This window comes from Lepisosteus platostomus, chromosome 4 (assembly GCF_059453375.1).
Source record: "Lepisosteus platostomus isolate fLepPlt1 chromosome 4, fLepPlt1.hap1, whole genome shotgun sequence".
In the NCBI taxonomy this organism is placed as follows: domain Eukaryota; kingdom Metazoa; phylum Chordata; class Actinopteri; order Semionotiformes; family Lepisosteidae; genus Lepisosteus; species Lepisosteus platostomus.
Window position 1 is genome coordinate 11,659,896 of NC_142614.1, and position 19,735 is coordinate 11,679,630.

Genomic DNA, 19,735 nt, shown 5'->3' on the forward strand with positions numbered 1-19,735 from the left:
ACATTCTAGATGATTCCTAATAAGCTGAACTCTGATGGCAATTGAGATTTTTTGTAATATTATGCAGGGAGCTTTGTGAAACAGAGCATAGTTGTGTTGTGTTTGCTATATAGAACAGAATGTCAGTAAGATGTAGAAAACCTTTATGTCTTCCAGTTCTTTCCTGAGCCTAGACAAAAAAAAAACATTTAATTTTCCAGACCTTTATGGAATTTTGTGGAAATAAAATGAAGAGCCAATATTGTTAGTAAGTGTCATTCTTTAGAAACTAGCAGTGACAGAATGGAAGGGACAGGATGGTGGTACTGGACCAGAGATGCCAAAGCATAGCGCCACAATGTGTGCTGCAGAAAGCAATCCACACTAAGGGCAGGGACACGCCCACAAGCAAGTAGGTGGGTTATCTGTTCGAGAGGAAATCTAACTGTAAGACTCTTGAGTTAACGACTTCAGAAAAAATGAAAATCATATATATTATCTCTAAAATCATTCCCATTGACTCAATGATCTGCTCATAACTGTGCATAGCATAGACTACAATACAGGTTGCTCAGTACTTCTGGCATGCTATATTCTGGATATAAAAGTACCAAACTTCACCTGAAAAACTCAGTTTTGAAACTCTAAAATCTACATAATAGAGTGTCTTATTGTACAATTTATTGATTTAATGTCATAAAATGCACAGTAAGCTGATGGAAGACACCATGTTGCCAGTATTGAAAGTGATTAAAAGTGTACACCGGAGGATGTGTGTGTCTCTCTGTGTCTCCCTCTCTATCCTTTACTTTCCATTTCTCTCTCTCACAGCAGGGAGTAAAACTGGTTTTTGGTGAACTTGTGTGCCTTCAGGCGTCAGACTTTGTTTGCGCCTCAGCCAGGCTGAGGTGACCCCTTTTGTAGCTTTGTTGCACAATGTGAGAATGGCTAGTATTTGTACTGCTTTACTTTAGGGATGGGCACAAGTCTCTGCTTTGGCTCTTGATAAATTGTGATCTCTGAAGAAAGTTCCACAACCAAATTTTGGTTTAGATTCTACAGTAGCTTCAACGATCATAGTTAGTTTCACTTTACATACAAGGACTTAAAGTGATACAAGGACTTGTATCAATTTAGATACAACGACTTTGTTTTTAAGTGAACAAGGACTTAAAAACAAAGCAGGCCAATGGTTCCGAAACCTAGCAGATCAACTTGGAGCAGGCATTCTCCAGACTTTCAAAATTTTGAGGGATTTTTCTTTTTTTGGTTTCTTTAGCTGAAATGTATTGAAACATTATGAAAAACTGTTTTCAACATAGAAAATGCTACTATATACAGAGTTGTACACACATATCAACCTTGTTTCGGTAGCGTAGTTTTACTGAGGCTGGCAAAATAGCAGCGTGAAAAAGGTCAATAAAATAGTCAATAAACAATAAACTAGTATTAACTTAGGAAGAAAGATATGCAGAAATCTCTCTGTCCCAGATGTAAATCTGAAACATTATATATAATGCTAAGTACACTAATAAAACATTAACATCTGCACAGTGGGTGACAGACTAATAATTGATCAACAGCTTCCAGGCTTGTATCCTTGTATCCTCTTTGAAAACCATTTGCTTGTTATGATCAGCTTTCATCAAGATCTCCTTGTGTTGGCTGCTGTTCATATTAAATGAGCTTCTCTGTTGTCTTTTTAACAACATTCCAAAGAAGTGAAATGTCTTGCACAGTGAAGAAGTGCATCACATGGGTTGTGGTGTGTTAAAATGCAAGGTGAGGAGGTTGCACTGCCATATGTTATCTAGTGTGAAGTTCCCACATGGCTCAGGAAGAAATGGTGATGTCATTACCTGTGCTGGGGAATTGCCATCAAGCTTGGGTGAGCTAGAGTTGGCCAAGTGTGCCAAGACATTCCTCTGGGCACGGCATCTTCATCTTCCCCTTGCTTGTAGGAAGGTGCAATGGACAATGAGCCGTAACTGTTAAAAAGTAGTGATTCTAAATTGGGGGGGGGGGTCTACCAAAAATGAATAATTTCTCATCTCTCTTTCTCGATTTTAAGCAACTGGACAACATGTTGGGGCAGATAGGGAGGGTGAAAGTGGTTCTGAAACATTTCAGCCTGTTGCAGATACCTTCCAAAAAACAGATGTTGACTGGATTATATGAACTTGGTTATATGAAATGGTTTGAGGAAATCCTGAGTTCGAATGCTTTACTAAGCCTGCAGTTCTGGGTGGCTGTGAAACACTTGTAACGTCATGTGCAATAAGAAAAAATAGAAATATCAGGAAATTGATCAAAAGAGTGCCTTGAGTGTGTATTAGCAAAATAGTCAGGTCTATAATAATTTGAAGCCAAGCTGTTTATGTGATAACAGCACTGTGCCTGAGTCAAATACATGCACCAGCATACAACTGGCAACGTAAAACAAAACTGAGTTGTACTGTACCAAAATTCATTATACTGATGGCTTAAAGTCATTTTTTTCAAATGAGCTTCTGAAACAAAAAAGGGAGCAAAATAAACATTAACCAAAACTTCGAGAGTCCCTGCTCTCTGACTGGGACTTGATGAAATTGGAGGTGCTTACTACAAAGTGTCTGAAAATACTTAACCGATTTTTGGTAAAGAGGTGACTGAGCCTTGTTTTTTTATGAAATACCACTTACAGCTGTAAAGGGGGAAACTCCCAGTTACTATGAAAGCATTTTTTACATTAAAAACTGAAAAGGCCATTTAAAATGTGTGAAATAGGCACCTGCAATTTTCAATGCTTGTCTCCTTAAATGCAGAGTTAGAAAGTCAGTAGAAGTGCAAGTGTTTAGAGCAAACAAAAAGAGCTGCACAGGGGTCAGAAAAGTTCTTGAAGCTCTTGCCATGGCAAAAACTACAAAATAACAAAATATGCCCTCTCAGAACCTGTTTGGTTACCTTTTGCGTGACACACCCTGTTAACAAACCGCCTTTCCCTTCCAGGACAAAGACACTGCCTTCCAGGGAGCTCGTGGGGACAGCAGCTAACCACACACCTTGAGATCAGTCCATTTTCCTCACATTACACCGGAACAGTTTATTTTTAATTTACAAAGCGACAAAACAGGTGTTTCACCAATGACATTTCTGGGGCTTACAAATGCCAGCTCTTTAAACAGCAGAAAGAAAAGTACACAGTTCAGTAAAAGAAGAGTCAAAACCTAGAAATAATCATGAGTCCTAAATGTTCCTGAGAGCCTTCTTTTTGGACTCAGCATTGCTTAGAACGAGGTGTACTAAAGATCTCATTAATAGTTCATAATCGAAGCACGCCTCGAGAGATTTAATTAACTACTGGTTAACTAATATGGTGGTATTGCGGGCTGGAGAATATTTTAACAGAACAGTAAAACATTAATCAAATAAAAGTAATAAAGTATTACTGTAAAAAGCACACACTGTGTCCAAGTATGAAGGCTCTTTCAGCAGATGTATGTTTTACTAGAAAAGCTGGCAGCAAGTGTGTAGAGCACTGTGAGAAGGTTTCCTATGGTGCAACACAAAATGGACACACCTAGAGCCCTGCTGTCACTGAGACAGGAATTTCTCATGACTCACAGCCTCCACAACCCACTGGCCTGGAGATTATTTCTGTTGGTTGAGATGATACTGATATGACTCTTGTATCACAGAAAAATAAAAAATATATTTTTTAAAGAATTTCCACATTCTGCACCTGTGACCAGGATTTCCCCCAAAGAAACAGCGTCATGAAATGTTGGGAGTACGGAGGACTGTCAGGGTGGATGAGCTAGAAGGCTTTTTAATGGGGACATTTATACTCAGCTGTGTATATGGACATAGGCTCAACATAAATACAGAGCACCAAGAGCTAACTAACACAGCTGTTACTATATCTAAGTCTAGGACTTGCATTTTTTTGCCATAACTGTGCTTTTTAATGCTTGACAGACACACACAGCTGCAATGTTGTTTTTAAACTATATGATGATGATATGTACAAATATATTGTACCAATCCTCTCCTCCTCAGAATAGACTGTTATACAGCTCCTGTGCCTTTTCTGTTTTCCTCCCTGGCTCACCTTTACTTACTTTTTCCCCCTACATAAGGTTTGAAAGACCCCTCCATTTTGTGAAGAGAAGAACCTATTTATCTGCTCTCCTCCCCTGCTTTTACTCTCTCTCTCTTTCTCTGATTTGTACATCCCACTGTAAATAACAGTAAAATAAACCCTCCCTGTGAGCCAGGGGAACTGTCTCCTCATCTCCTTGCTTTCACAAGCTGCCTCCAAAACACAGACCTTCACAATATTGGTGCTCTGAGTCTGGCCACACTCCCAGTGACCCCCCACTGGACCTCTGGTGAAAAGTACCAGCTGTGCGTGGCATTCCTATTGCAGATCTGATTTTTTTACAGCTCTCAATTTCCATCTCTGTAATTACACACAAGGCAACAGGGGCTAACAGTCCCTTATTTGAATGGGGTGTTCATTTTAATCTGGCGATAAGAGTCATGCAATCACTTAGAATTGTTTTCACCTGCTAAGAACTTAGAAACTCTTAACAGCTAACTTGTCTTTGTAATGTTTTAGAGGTGATAACATTCTAACATTCTATCAAATTGAGGAATTCACTATTTCAATTAAACCTTTCAAGGTGGATCAGCAGTGCAGTGGTTAACATCGCCCCCTTACAGGCCTGGGGTCCTGGGTTTGATTCCAAACCTGGGGTGCTATGTGTGTGCAGTTTGTATGTTCTCCCCATGTTCATGTGGTTTCCTCCCACAGTCCAAAGACCCTGGTGTGAGTGTGTCTGTGTCAGTCTGCTCTGCAATGGGCTAGCATCCCCTTCAAGGTGTACCCTGCCTTGTTGCTTGTTGGAATAGGTTCTAACTCCCCAGACAGTGGAAGACGTGGTTATAAAATGGATGGATGGGTAAGTGAAAGAAATTGGAATAACCAGAAATGCTGGAAAATCTGAGATAAAGACTGGAGCACTGACTCCAACCCATAGATTACACACAGGGCTTGGGATCATTTTTATATTTAGATATCGTTCCCAGATCTCAGAGTTGCCATTTTACCACCTTTTTTTTTGGTTGCCTGACCCATAGTGAAAAGAAAAAAGCCTCCTTTGAAATCAGTGTGACATTTGTGAGTTGGTCCTCCCAGTTCCTGGTGGTCGCATCCCCGAAGAGATTGTGTCTCTTTGCCCATCTGGTTAATGAGCCAGTTTGGCCTCTGCCTCCTCTTCAACCCTGACAGACACATAAATTTCGTAACCAAGAGCTACTCGCAGACGGCGAGAGCATTCTGACAACACGTTGGCTTCATTGTGCTCCTTGAATTCCCTCCGTTTCACTGAAGCTGTTCCTCACAATTGGATCATTGTGGCTGACTCTGTGCATCTCAGAGCCTGTTTCTTTACTGTTCATTGGATAAAAGAGATGGGACTGAGGAACATTCAGTTCTACCAAAGATACACAATATTCACTCTATCTGATTTTTTTTTCACAGCGAATGTTGGTTTTGTGCACGTTTTTGCCATTATGCTTGCAATAGATTTTGTTTTTTGCATTCACGGAATTCAAAATATTTCTCATCTGACATGATTCTAGAGTAAAAGAGTGATTCACTATAGTTTCTATACGTCTTGACTAGAACTACCATTTTCCTCAGGCACAGTTTGATTATGGAAACTAATGTTTTCTGATGGATCTAATACAGTGCAATGAGCCTTTGTGTTTTTCCACTGTTAAATGTGACAACACTTATGAAATGTATGCATTTTTCAATCAAACAAGAAGACAGGTTCATTCCAATGCAAATTGCACATTTAGTGGAAGGCATTTTGTGGACATTGGCTACCTGTTCAGAAAAGATAACTGAACTGATAACTGCAGCTCACAGCTTAATGTACATGATAACACAGGCAGTCTTGGGCTTTTTAAAAAGCATGATTAGGGCTTGAATTGTTGAGGTTTCAATTTCTGTCAATATTCTTCTCTTTCATCACTAATCAAGTACTCATCAAGAGATATCAAGTCATATCTTTGTCCTGATTACTTCTTAACTCAAACCGCTATGTTAGGAAGGGATTTCAGCTTTATGCTTTTTTAAGATAACAGTGAAATTACTTGATAGTGCACTGTGTTCATGGCTGGTTTATGGGGGAATAAACCTATTACTTTTTCCTTTGTATCTAAACAACTCTTTTTATTTCAGTGGGAAAATGATAACCATGTAATTGTAACCTGTCCCACAGGGGGGTTAGTGAGACAGTTGTAAGGTTGACCTGTGGGTGGGTGACTAACCAGTGTACTTGAATGGAAAATAAGGCTAAACAGACCCTGAAGATAAAAATGTTAAAAGTTAAACAAAACTTGCACTGGGATTACAGTCTGTTATAGTTCAATTAAGAAAAGGATCAGGCCAAAATAAGTTTAAATTCATTGAACGATCAGAAAGAGAACCCAGTAAGAGATGTAATTACTTCACAAATCATGAAAATACAACTGGTATTCAGGAAATGGTTTACACTTTAAATTCTGGATAAGGTTGTTCCTAGTCATCATTGCTCATCATTATTAGCCTGCTTTATTATTATTGTTAGCGGTAACACGGTACAGAGTAATATTATACTTTTTGTTAAAGAAATAGAATCCATAATTACTTATGTGAGTGCATCATGGTACAAGTGGTTAATATTGCTGCCTTGGAGCACTGGAGCACTTGTGCCCTGGGTTCAATTCCTGGAATACTATCTGTGTGGAGTTTGTATGTTCTCCCCATGTTCACATGGGTTTCCATTTGATGCTCTGGATTCCTTCCACAGTGCAAAGACATACTCGCAGGTTATTTGGCTTCTGGGAAAAAAATGCCTCTGGTGTGGCTATTTGTGTCTGTATGTCTGCCATGTTATGGACTGACATCCCGTCCAGCGTGTACCCCACCTTGTGACAATTGCTTGCCAGGACAGGCTCCCTGTATTGAAGAAAGTGGATGGATAGAATTGTTGCTGTCCTACCCAGTGTGAAGCCACCAATTGTCTTGTCTGACAGTAATGTCCCCTGTTCCAGTGAAGAGAGGATAATAAATTGCAGACACTGACACGTGACAAGCTCTGCTGTGGCAAACAGGGGGTTTGGTTCTGATTGCAGGAGAGATAAGTCACACACACCTCCCAGGAAGCCCAGGAAGTTTCAGTTTCACCAGGAACCAAGAGAATCCTGACATGTCGATGTGACACAGCCAAGGCACAAACCAACTGAGTCAGCCAGGATGACTCACATGTAATGTGCGTTTGTTATTCTCTTTATGTTTAGAATATCTGTCTGTACATAAATTACATCGTATTTCATAGTATATTCAATTGGCTCGGGATGCTCTGTGTGGGGAAACGCGCTATATTTTTTGTGTGTGCATTATCCCAGTGAATCACAATGGCCTCCGTGTGTGAAGAGTGGGTCAGTTATCCGACTGTGTGGAACTGTTTGTGCTCGTGAGCGGAAGGCTGGCTGTGAAACGGAAGAGAGAAAAACAAAGAGCTTTCTGAGGGATGTGTTTAATTATTTAACTGTGTGTTTGTTTGTTTTTAAATGCCAAAAAGCTTTGGAAAGTTCTGTTTGTCAGACTTCAAGGCAGCCAGATGGATAGTTAGACCAATGATATTCTTTCTGGGCAACACACAAACTTCCTTTTCTTTGTCCTTATGTGAACACTGCAGTTCAGTGTGCTATAAATACTTAGAGAGAACTACATGAGTCAGACAGGTATAAGGTTAGACAGCAAAAACCACAGATCATTCTTCTCATCTATGGTCCTGTGCTCTGCCATTGTCATGACTAAAAGGTTCATTAGACTTAATTTAAAAAAATATTCCACGAGGTCTTCCCATTGAGATCCTGATCTTTTGTTTCTAGACCTGGGTCTGGAGGTGGGCAGGAATAAAATTCGTCCTGGTTAAAGTTGAGGAGTTCAAGGGAGATGTACTGTAGTTGTTAACACACCAAGAACTGGCTGGGTGAGATCCTGGGGTGAAACAGTACAAGCAAAAACACCAGAATGGCCAAACAGATTCTCATTTTTAACCATTCTCTTCTTATGAATATTTATTATCTATTTGTATGCGTCAGATCGGTTGGATCTTACAGTTTATATTAATGCATTCTGAACTAGACGGGGTGTTGTGTGCCGTAGACCTGTAATGTCATGTGAGAGCAAGGCGATTTTCCTCAAACAATAGGTCTAAGGAATCCCTCGACTACTAACCAAAGATCGAATAAACACACACACGGTTCCGGATAATTACAAACCTCGGCATATTCTTAAATCTGGATATTATTAGATTGTGTTACAACAAACTCCACTCAGAAATAAACCCAGGCAGGTGTAGTGAGAAGGAATTTGCGCTTCCTCGGCAGTAAACATGACATTCTGGTTGTTTGGGAAAATCAAAACAGCTCATTTTCACAGTTCGAAAATAAATTCTAACCCAATCGGAACAACGGGGCAGGTACGACCTGTGGCTCCCTAAGCGTAACAGGCAAGAAACTGACGATCTCCCTCGTACTCCAGAAGCCAGCGGTGCCGCAGTGACATCACGAAACTGCGTGTTTGTCTGTGGAGCAAAAGAGAAGAGCAAGAGGCAGCCGAAACTCCTGCGCTCGCCCCCCTCCCCCTCCCCGACGGATAAAACGCGCGTCCCCGACGCATCATTATAAATTCAAGGTGCGGCTTTGCCAACAGGTGTAAGACAGAGGAATTAGCAGGAAGGTCTGTAGTTATTAGCTCGGGCGAGGAGTTTCTTTTCATTCGCTACCGGGGAGGAAGGAGATACCTGTTTATTGCTCCCCCTGAACTTTAAAGAAAGTGCACGTTGTGGGTGATTTTTGTCAAAAGAAGTGATTGTAGTTCGCTTTCTGGAAGGAGAAAGCGTTTGGAGATCGACGAAGGATATCAAGGAAGGAGCCGTCGAGAAGCACAAAGCCGCTTGTTATTTCCACATCAGAAGCGCTTTCTTTTCTCTCGCTTTCCAGCCGGTGCGACTTCTAAGTTTGCGTCAGGATGGCTAATTCGGGTCTGCAGATTCTGGGCTTCGCCCTGGCACTCATCGGCCTGATCGGACTGATTATCGGCACCATTCTGCCCCAGTGGAAGATGTCGGCTTACGTGGGGGACAATATCATCACGGCGGTGGCGATGTATCAGGGACTGTGGATGTCCTGTGCCTTCCAGAGTACCGGCCAAATGCAGTGCAAGGTGTACGACTCCATCCTGCAGCTTGACTGTAAGTCTGAACTGCTCTTTGTCTGTTTTAAAGCCTTCAGGTAAGGAAAGGAAAGTGTAGATACAGATAGAACATGTGGTAATAAGTCAGAATAGACTCTCCTCACTAGGAATCGTTTGTTTCGTTCCGGATTTAATTTACGAAGTTTGATCGAAGAGGAAACGACGGCATTTTAACCACTGTCGTTTTCTTGCGCAAGGTCACCTTTGGGTGCATCGGACTCGTAGCCCATTTTTGGCGTTGCCTTTTCTTATCCTTAAAAGACGCGGGGTTCTTGATTCTAAAGCCCAAATCTGAACCCACAGTCGTCGAAAAGCACCACTGTCCTGTTCTCTAGATACCAGTCTCTTTCGAGTTGAACTCTGTGTGTAGATGGGTTCGAGTTTTTCGTTTCGATTGTCTCCGCTGCGGTGAGAGACAAACCAAGCGTTTGACCCTAAAGCTAATCTCTTAATATCTACATTGCAAAGCCCGGCACAACAGTTAATCCACCCCGCCTTCGTCGTCGCTCTAGACGCAGGAAGACCTAGGAAAATCTCAAATTTATTTTTATTTGGATTTTGAAACGTAGAGAAAGACAAAGCGGACTAGAGACTACTTTCCCCAAGAGGGGGGTCGGACCTGTGGTTTTCTAGCGGCTCCCAGTGCTATTAGAATCCGGAGTTCTACGTTTATAACCCGTGTAGGTGGATGTTTGGGTGTGCGTGGGTGTTTACCCCTTGGTTACTGGGTTGGTATGGGGGGTGGCATTGGTACACTGTTTAATCGGCATCCTCCCGGTTTCTGTCCCCTTCTTTCCCCAATTTATCGGAACTTTCAATCGCACCGTGGCGCCAGGTGTTGGGGGTGGAATTGACTGTGTGCTCCGTGTGACGCGGGAAAACGGAAGAGCTCCGATTTTTTTTTTCTACCCTGTTTTTTTTTTTTCCTGTGAGAGAGTGGGCTAAGCGAAGTTGCGACTCCTCCTCCAGCACAGTTCACGGCCGTTCGTGCTTTCGCGACTTCCGCGACCTCGCCCAGCCACCTGTCTTCGACGCGAGGACCGGTTTGGGGGCCGATCGAAGAATGTTAATGCGAGACCAAGCACCAGTTGATGTGTTACAAGAAATGGTTTAATGGCAATAGTTTTCTAGTCCGTGGGTGAGCCTGCTGTGCTTATTTCATACACTGTTAGGCCGCACGTACCGGTTCGGTGCGCTTCCGTGTTAATGAGCAAGCTGAAATACAAAAGCCGGTTTTGTCACCGTGGCTTTGACATGTGACATCTTCGAATGCGCTCTTGCGCAGTGCTAGAACACACCCCTATAACTCTACCTGTTCAGGCACAGTTAGGGTGTAGTATAGAATACCTGTAACTTGTACCAACAACTTTTTCACACGCTTCTAGTTAACTGTTACCTGAAGCATAAACATTTATTCTCAATATTTTCTCGGAATAATTTAATGGGAACGTGAGTTTCAGGTTGGTCAACAATCTAAGGATGACCTAGCTGGTGGTTTATTCAATTGAATTCAACTCGTGTTATTCATCCCATTTTGGCTGGGGGGGAGCTACAGCAGTGCCACAGCTTTGGAGGGTTGTGGGTTTGATGGTGTGGAGTTTGCATGTTCTCCTCGTGTACACGCATGGGTTTTCTCTGGGTGCTCCAGGCTCCTGCCTCCCATTCATGCTGGTTAGGGTCACTGCCTACGTGTCCATGTGCACCATCTGTCGTGTGGTCTTGCACAACTCTGTGCTTCCAGACTGGGATCTGGATTGCTGCAGTCCTTGCCAGCAACAAGTAGGAAATGCAGAATTGAACAACAACTTTATTACATTTAGTACATTTTTTTTTTTTATCCATGGTTTCCCAGTCCTGGTGCTTGTGACCCACACAGTTGTTGGTTTTTGTTTCTAGTCAAGCCCTCATTTACACAAACCTTCACTGATTTAATATTAACTTTGTTCACAGCTTTTAATCATGTTGGAGCTTTAATTTTTGTATTTTCTAAGTGCCTTAAAAACCCAAACATCTGACTAGAAAACAACTGCAAATATTCAATTGAAGCAATTTCTTAGATCAAATAAGGCTTCAGGTATTGAATGGAGGTGGGCTGGAATGAAAACCAGCAGGTGTGTGGGTCACCAGACCGGGACTGGGAACCACTGCTCCATATACTCAATCTGACAGCAAAGCAACAGAGTTCTCATTCTGGATTACCGGGATCTAGTCTTGATCCAATGGCTCTGGAGAAATGAGAGCCTGTCTTGGTGATAAAGATGCTGAAAAGAAACTTGTTAAAGGTTTTCATTTTGTCAGAAAACAAACACTGGCACACCCTGACTCTAAACCTTGTAAATCTTACAGGGGTTATTCTGGTCATGTACATCAAACAAGATTTAGATGTTTTTAAATGTCCTGTGCAAAATGTATTATACACCATAATATTGGGAAGTCAGATGGACTATATTTAAAGTTTAAAAGCTGCTGGCTCTTTATAAACACCATTTCCTGGGTGATCTTTTTAAACTTGGTCATAAGTCTGTTAAAACTGTGCCTTAGTTACCAATGTAGCAGTATGGTTTCTGAACTATGCTACAGAAGAATGAAGACCAGGGAGGGTTGAAATATTTAGAATACCTTTGCATTAAAAATTAAGGTGGACTGTGTCTTTTGATTTTTCTTAAATCTACAATGTTTTCTCTTTTCTGAGGAGCAAAAAGGGCAATCCACTACTCTTGGAGAGATCTGTTAAATTACACTGTATGTGTAAGGATAAGTTAAATGCATTATATGACTGCAATTCTCAGTGTCTGGTGTGTATTTGGCACAGTCTGTACACTTCAATAAAATGATTAGCCTGTTAAAAAGCCCACTGAAAGCTTATCAGAGTTTACCTTCTTATCTCGAGTTATGATAAAGTACTGTAAAACAATAAACACTATCTTAGTGTAAATACATTCTTCACAATTGTGAATAAACTGTGATAAACCAGCAAATGAAAGAGGGTGAGGTTTCTAGTTCGTTTGGCCCTGACTTTTTTTTTTCCTCTAGTGTGGATGTTTTGGTATGTAACCTGACTGGTTAGGAAAGGGAAAGTAAGGTGAATTATTCTCCCACCCCTCTTTGTCCTGCAAAGTTTCCTAAGCACTACTCTCCATATTTGCTCATTTTGGTTGATACTTTTAAACATCCATTTGTACAGTCGGGTGTTGTACCGAAGAAACGAGGGTGAGGAGCCTTGTTGCCTGAGATTTGAACTTTGAGATTTAAGTGGAGAGCTGCGCCATTGGTTGCGAAGGAACGAGTAAAGGTTAATTCCACTCATAAAAAAGATGTTTCGGTATCAAAACGAGAGGCACCTGGTTTGCGCATTTGTTTTTGTGGCTTTCCGTCATTTAAGCTGGATAGGAGTGACGCAACTTGTGATTTGCCCGTGTTAATAAAACGGGTCATGAGGAATAGGTACTCCCCTCACCGGTGGTCTTAGTATTTAGGATCAGTTTACTTACGCTGCACAACGCTTTTTGCTTTATTTTACATCTACGAAAGCAAGCGACGTTTAGCAAATAGTGGCTTTCAGAATAAAGCTACTCGGGTATTGCATTGAAATATGTAACCATAGTGCAGACCTGGGAGGGTTATCTGTTAGCTCTTTTATCAGCGAGAGAATTCCTGTGCTTTTTTTTCCCCTGCGAATTCCTGTGAATTACTGTGGCGGATCGCGCATTGAAACCCGACCCTGCTGCTCTCTTGGTTACCTGCCCGGACAGTTGTTTCGGGGAGTGTAGCTGAGATGGGGGTGCTGACGTCACACAGATTCCCCGGAGCGCATTTCTTGTTAGAACTGGTTTGGGCTGCACCTGATACACCTGGTAACGGGTACAGCCGTGGCCTCTTTCACTTCAATGGTGACTGGTGTTGGGGGAGGAGGGTTTTGAAGCTGTATTTGTCCCCCACATGTCCTTTGTAGACAAGCTGTGTGCGGAATATTTCTTTCTATGGAAAACAAAAATTAACTTCAATGTGGTACAGTATCGAAAGAAATGTTTCCGAACTAAACCTCCAGGCGCAGTGAATTTCTGAACGCCCAAATGGTCCCTCCTGTAAAATTGCTGTTCAACGCAAATTGTTTTACTTGATGTCACCAACGGACACGACTGATTAACCTTTTGATTTTCATATTTTAATTTGCGATAAAGAGCAGGATCAATACACAGATCTAGTTGTGTATAGGATACTTAGGAGTAGGCCCGTTTGTGTGCGTGGTGACCCGGAGTTCTATTGTCCTGGGAGGAAAACCTTTTAGGGTTCGCTAATGAGCTCCTACATTACTGTTTAAAAAAAAAACGCCCGAAACACAGGCCGGCATTTTTCTCCCTTAACCCCCTTAAACTGATAAGTTAATATTTCAATATTATCCATGTGAACTTAAAACCAACGTTTTACCCTTTAACATTTAACGCTGTCTGCCTTGACTTCAAAGGTAAAATCGACTACAACGATATCAAAGGCAGTATTTAATTTATATTTGAACTAAAGTAAATGTCGGTTACATATTCGTTTATGGCGGGCAGTTAACTGTATTATACCCCGGGGGGTAATTCAGGGAGGAGGCGGGTTTTTAAATATTTTGGCAAAGCAAGAATTGGAACAAAGTTTTACTATCGTCCTGAGCGTGTCCGTCACAGGTGTTAATATATAAAACGCCTGAAAATATTTTGTGCGAGTCCTTCCGTCAGAAGCTTTTTCAGCCAGACCCACAAATCGCACAATACACAACAATTGAAGTAAAAGGAAATAACTCGTTAGTATATTTAGCAGAGCTAATAGGCGTGAGAACTGACGTGAAATGGCGCCAGTGTGTTCTTTGTTCGTTTTAAATCACAGTATGCTTAAAACGACTTCTCACCTTGTTTTAATCCACTTCGATTATTAATCTGGTATAATGATATCTAAAACAATTGATTCCGATAAAAGCATGTGATCGGGCATTTAAAAGTAGTCGTACACATTTAGTGTACGACGAGAATTATTTTTCCCCTAGTTTGAGAACCTACTGAGTTGCACATCTGGACGCTACTCTGTTGCTGAAATGTTTTTCCTTCAGTTACCTTTTCCTTATTGCTTGTACCTTTTGGACTGGCATTTGTTATATTACAATTTCTACCTTGAGCACCTTCTCTCAGTATGTCTAAAGATGGATAAAAAGACAAGACACTGTTTTTAGCGCTTTTTTGTACCACAGTTTGGTTCCAGCGTCCTATCCTATTCGGTACCCCCCGCCACGTCGTCATGCGCATGCGCCGCACAAAACGTTATAGGATGCTAAACGGTACAGACTGCTGTGCACGTTTGTGTCTTTGCACATTGCGAGATGGGTTAAATAGGTGCCCGTTAGAGTGCATTTATATTGCTTTTTCGGTATATTTAATGCGTTTGCTAGGGTTTTGAGCCATGTAAAATCTTTTTTTTCTATCAAACATTTCACAATGAGTATTATCCAACTCGCATTAAATACCTTTCTAAATCGGGGATGGGGCCCAGATTTGCACAGTGAAATGTAAAATCATTTCACAAGAACGAAAGCTGAAGTTATCTGCACACATGCGGGGAACACAAAAGAAAATGCACAGAAGCTATGTGCATCTTTTATGTATAAAATTTACACATGGAGGATCAGAAAAATCTGCCATCCCTGAGATAATGGCGCCTTTGGGAAGGGATACAGGTTTCCAAAGGACACTGAATAGGATATGTAACTGGTGTTTTGCTATTAACGTATCTTCCATCTGTGATCATTGGTTCTATTCTAGTCAGCCATATAGTCAAACTTGCATATAGTTAGCAAACTCTAGGAGCAGCCGAGGAGAGACAAAGCTCTCAGGTTTGTCTCTGAAGGCATCCCAAAACTGGGGGCCGCTGTAGGAAGGGCTAAGGGCAGGGGACAGCTGTCCAACAGCAGTTATCCGAGTCGGTTTAAAGAGTCTCCTCCTCCCCCTCTGCTGGTTGGCCTCGTCAGGCTCTGTGGGCTAAACTCTTCCCTTCCTCTCTGTGTCCAGCGGCTCTGCAGGCCACCCGCGCCCTCATGATCGTCGGCATCGTCGTCTCCGTGGTCGGCCTGGGGGTGTCCACCATGGGCATGAAGTGCACCAACTGTGGGGGCGATGACAAGACACGCAAGTCTCGGATCGCCATGACGGGGGGCATCATCCTTCTGGTCGGGGGTGAGTCCGATGCATCTGTGGACATCCTGCGTGTCCCGATCTGTGATAGCGTGGCGCTCGGAAAGTTTACAGCAATTCTTTACAGTGTCCTTTAAAATTAACAAAAAAAAACTTTTTCTTTTGTAGGCTTGTGCTCGATTGTGGCCTGCTCCTGGTTTGCAAACAGAATCATCCGAGCCTTCTATGACCCCTTCACTCCTGTGAACACCAAGTAGGTGGTGCTTGTGTCCCTCCAACCTTCTTGCTCGGAATCTTGCTTGCACCTGCTTTTTTAATTAAAAAGTACTTGGAAGTTAATTCTTCACTTAGTTTTACGAATGTGAACTTAACACACAATTAAACTCAACTTCTCATTTGTTGCCCTGCATTGGAAAATGCTTAGAACAGTGGACATTTTTGCTTGAATAGTTTTTTTTTGGCTTCAGCTTGGATTTTGTCTTTTTACAGGTATGAGTTTGGAGCTGCCATCTTCATTGCCTGGGCAGGGTCTTTCCTGGTTCTCCTTGGTGGTGGCATGCTGTCGGCTTCCTGTCCCAGAGGAAAACAGGGGAAAATGGGAAAATACCCTGTTCCTAGCTCTCGGCCACCCAGCAACACCAAGGAGTATGTGTGAGCGTCCCCTGTCCTCCTTGATCCAGTACTACACGAGGAAGGAGAGTTGCATTGCTGCACACAGTGGGGTGCAACACCAATTAGAGACTTTTTAGTGATTTTTTTTTTTAAATTTAAATATTTTTAAACCATTGTGCCCTCCTGCTGTATATTCAAGTGTGAAGATTTCCAAACTGGTACATGTGCGGCAGGTAATAAAATCTATCTGGTACCTCTGTCCCTGTTCTTTCAATTATAGAACTGAGTTGGGTTTTATTGCAAAATTAATACCTTTTCAGGTATGAGCACAGCTTTAGTCTGGTTAAAGGCGTTTATCTGCCCCCAAGAGGTTAGAAAAGGCCTTTGGATTTGTGTTAAGAGGAAGAGAGCACTTTGTGAGCTGTGCAGTACTAGAGCCTTGTTATTAATCTGCTACCCTAGTGTGCTTATGTCCTCTGAAATTGCACTGTGCTTGGAGTCCTCATTGAAAACTGGCAAGAAAGAAAAGGATAATTAGTTATTCATTTTGTAGAAGGTAGTTCTTTAAGAATACATTGTACTAAAATGTGGATTTATCATTTTAGCTTGACATCTGAAGACCCATTTTTTTCTTTGTCTTGCAAATTTGTAACTAGAAATGGATTTGTATAAAATTATAGCCTCCCCACCACTGTGTTCTTACAAATGGATCCTAAAATTTGAGTTTGAAATGTTTTTTCCACTTCTGGTCCTGCAGTGCTGGTGTCTCTGTGGGTTTTCTAGGTCTCTTTAAGGCAGGTGTGATCTTTAAGCAGCTGCATCTGAAGATCTTGGCGAAGCCGTCTAGTTGGTCCAGTTACTGGCCTTTACTAGCTGGCTTTGCTCTATAAGAGCTGGAAAAAAAACACGAAAAAAACAGCGTCAACACTCCAGGACTAGGATGGGAAAGCCCTGAAATGTATATTGTGCCACAAACGTTCTTTTCATTTACTTTCTGGAGAACATTGCTGAAGTTTCATTTCCTTCCAATCCGTAATAGATATTCTCCATTATCTGAGATGTAGTGCTTTGGAACCTGCCCTCTCTTCAGAATCTACTCCTATTAGATCTAGTACACCTACATCTGCCATCTTTAAAGGCAAAACCTTCAGGATTGGCAGCTATGTATTTTTGCTTTGTCTTTAATCTTGGAAACCTGCTCATTGTGTTAGAATACATTTTATTAAACTGGAATTGAAACCTTCGGTATCCCTTTCCTGAGGGGGGTATTCAGTCTTATTAAACGCTCCCATTTGGGCACAAAAACGATCAGTTTTTCCCCCCACACTTAGCCTTTAAAATATGCAGTGCTGTGAAATTCCATTTGGTGTGGTCTGGAAGATTGACTTATGTGCTGTTTTTTGTGCAACACATATTCCAAATGGAAAGGAACATTTATTCTCTGAGCACCATGAGCTATTTATACAGCAGTAGTATGTGGTCTTTGCTGGGGTTTCCTGAAAAATATCTGTAGCTCTGAAATTGTTTGTATCCTGTTAAGTGGGTGTTTTCTAATGGGGTCTGGATAAATTCCAGGGGGTGTTTTTCTTTTTCTAAGAAAATAACTCTTCAGTCCATTTATTTAACTTTTTTAAAGTTTATATTTTTTAGATGATGGATTGTGAAAACTTCATTGTGTAAATAAAGCCTAAAAGCCATTTCTCTTGTTCTGTGTGTCTCGTGCTGTCTTCTCGGATAGTGAAAGGCTTTGTTTGTGTGCAGTTGGAACCATGAAATAAAGTCTGCTGGCTTCTATTGTGGAGGCAAGGAGGCTTTCTATGATTTAAAAAAAAAAAGACTCAGACTGGACTTAAACTGTTTTAAATGCTAAAATGTTTAAAATTGGGATGTTCAAGAGAAATTGAACTATGGATATTTTCCCTTTTCTTTGTTAGAACACAAGTTGCAGTAAGAGGAGGCCATTTGGTAATTGATCCAAGGATCTTGCCCAGCTTTTGAACAAAGCCAGGGTGTCTGCTTCTTTGGCATACTGTAGCTGTTCCACACTCCCACCCCTCTTAATAGTCATTTGCTCAACGCACTGAGCTATATTTCCTCTTAATCTTCAGATCTCCATTATAGCTGGAGGAGTGCCTCCACCAGCAGCTTTTCTCTCAGCAGCTGGGCCAGTGCCACCCTAGTCTTGATCCAGTTTCATGGCTTCTCCTCGGTATTTCCTGCCCACTTAACACAGCTGCTGGGCAGTTATCATACTCGTGGGTTTGACTGGACCTGTGATCAAGAGGGGGACCTAAGAGCAGGGCATAGTGGAACAATGCGTTGTTACACCTGGCCATTTTGCTGAATGAGCCCCGAGCTGCTGGCTCCGCCCATGCAAAGCATGAGAGAGACGTTCCCATCCCGATGGGGAAGAGTCAGGAGGCTGTACTAAAGTGAAGAGACTGGAGGAAGCAGGGTTTGCAGGACCTAGGAGGTGACTTGGAGTGGGTGGCAGCTGAGGAAGACTAGCATAGTCTTCCCTTTCCTGACATTAGACTGAGAGAAACCAAGCATGAGGGAATCGTATTGTTCTGAACGGCCAGATCTGGAGACGATGCCCAGGAGCCACCAATGGAACTACAGAGGACGGAACTGCTGGGCTGCAGACTTTTGGGACATTGGGAAGTGGGGTCCAGTGGTGGGCTTGTGGCTGGTCTGATGTGAGTTGGTTTTGGATAATGTGCCCCGGGTAGATGGTTAACTGTTGTGATCACTAGATGATAAAAGGGGCACCTCATCAATACCAGTGTCTCCTGCTGGTCTGTATGTGCACTGGTGATTCCAGGAGATGCAGAGGAAATGGACGAAAGGTTCTAGAACCCTGTGTGATAGGCGTAGTTGTCTATTGAGCACATGTAGTTCCTTCATGTAGGGGTCACTTGATCCGTGACACTGCCTTACTTGACATTTCCCCGATTTATCTAAACGCGGATGGAACACTCCAGAGCATATAAAAATGGCACTTTTAAGATCTTATGTCCTCAGAATGCAAAGCACCCTAAGAAGAGAAACGTTGAAATACACAAGCAGACTACATCGATAGATCAATTAAGTAATATTACTCTATACTGTATTAGCAGTCCTTATGTGTTCTCAGTACAGTTTTAAGTGTAACTTTATGGAGTATTTTACTTATTTAAGTTTTATTACGTTTTTTTCTGTTGCTTTCATGTTCGTTGGTATGTACGCCATACACTCCTCATTCAAAAGACTCAGAGTGTAAAACTATAAGTATAATAGTTAAATGTGTGTAAAGTTTAAAACTGTTCTTCACTCTCTCTCACACAACCAAGGTTATGAAGGATATCTGATAATTATTAAAAAGAAATGAAAATGTTTTGTTTTTTTCACCATTAAGGTTGGAATTCCTCTAACAGAACTGGTTCATGGAGTGTGGCCTTAATACACATAAACTGCGCAGAGTCAGACTGGGGTGGGGCTCTGGGGGTGTCCATGGCTATTCTGGGGTGTTTGCGCGTGTCTGAGTGTTTAAGAGGGTGTCTGGCACCATCTTGGTTTTTTCGGGGGGGGGGGGGGGTTCTTAGGATGACTGAATATTTTAGGGTATAGCGCTATTTGTGGGTCGCAGGTAGTTTGAGAGGTTTCTAGGAGTGTTTGAGACTATTTGAGGCAGTTGGGTAGA

At 41.9% G+C, this 19,735-nt stretch overlaps 1 protein-coding gene across 1 annotated transcript; it reads left to right on the plus strand.

The window, feature by feature from the left end:
- The first annotated feature begins 8,677 nt into the window (after positions 1–8,677).
- Positions 8,678–17,750, plus strand: cldn7a (claudin 7a). The gene is made up of 4 exons (XM_088628453.1): positions 8,678–9,275; positions 15,319–15,483; positions 15,610–15,694; positions 15,931–17,750. Exons 1-4 carry the CDS (start codon positions 9,053–9,055, stop codon positions 16,094–16,096), a joined length of 639 nt encoding a protein of 212 aa, XP_088484579.1. The 5' UTR covers positions 8,678–9,052; the 3' UTR covers positions 16,097–17,750.
- The last annotated feature ends 1,985 nt before the right edge of the window (positions 17,751–19,735 follow it).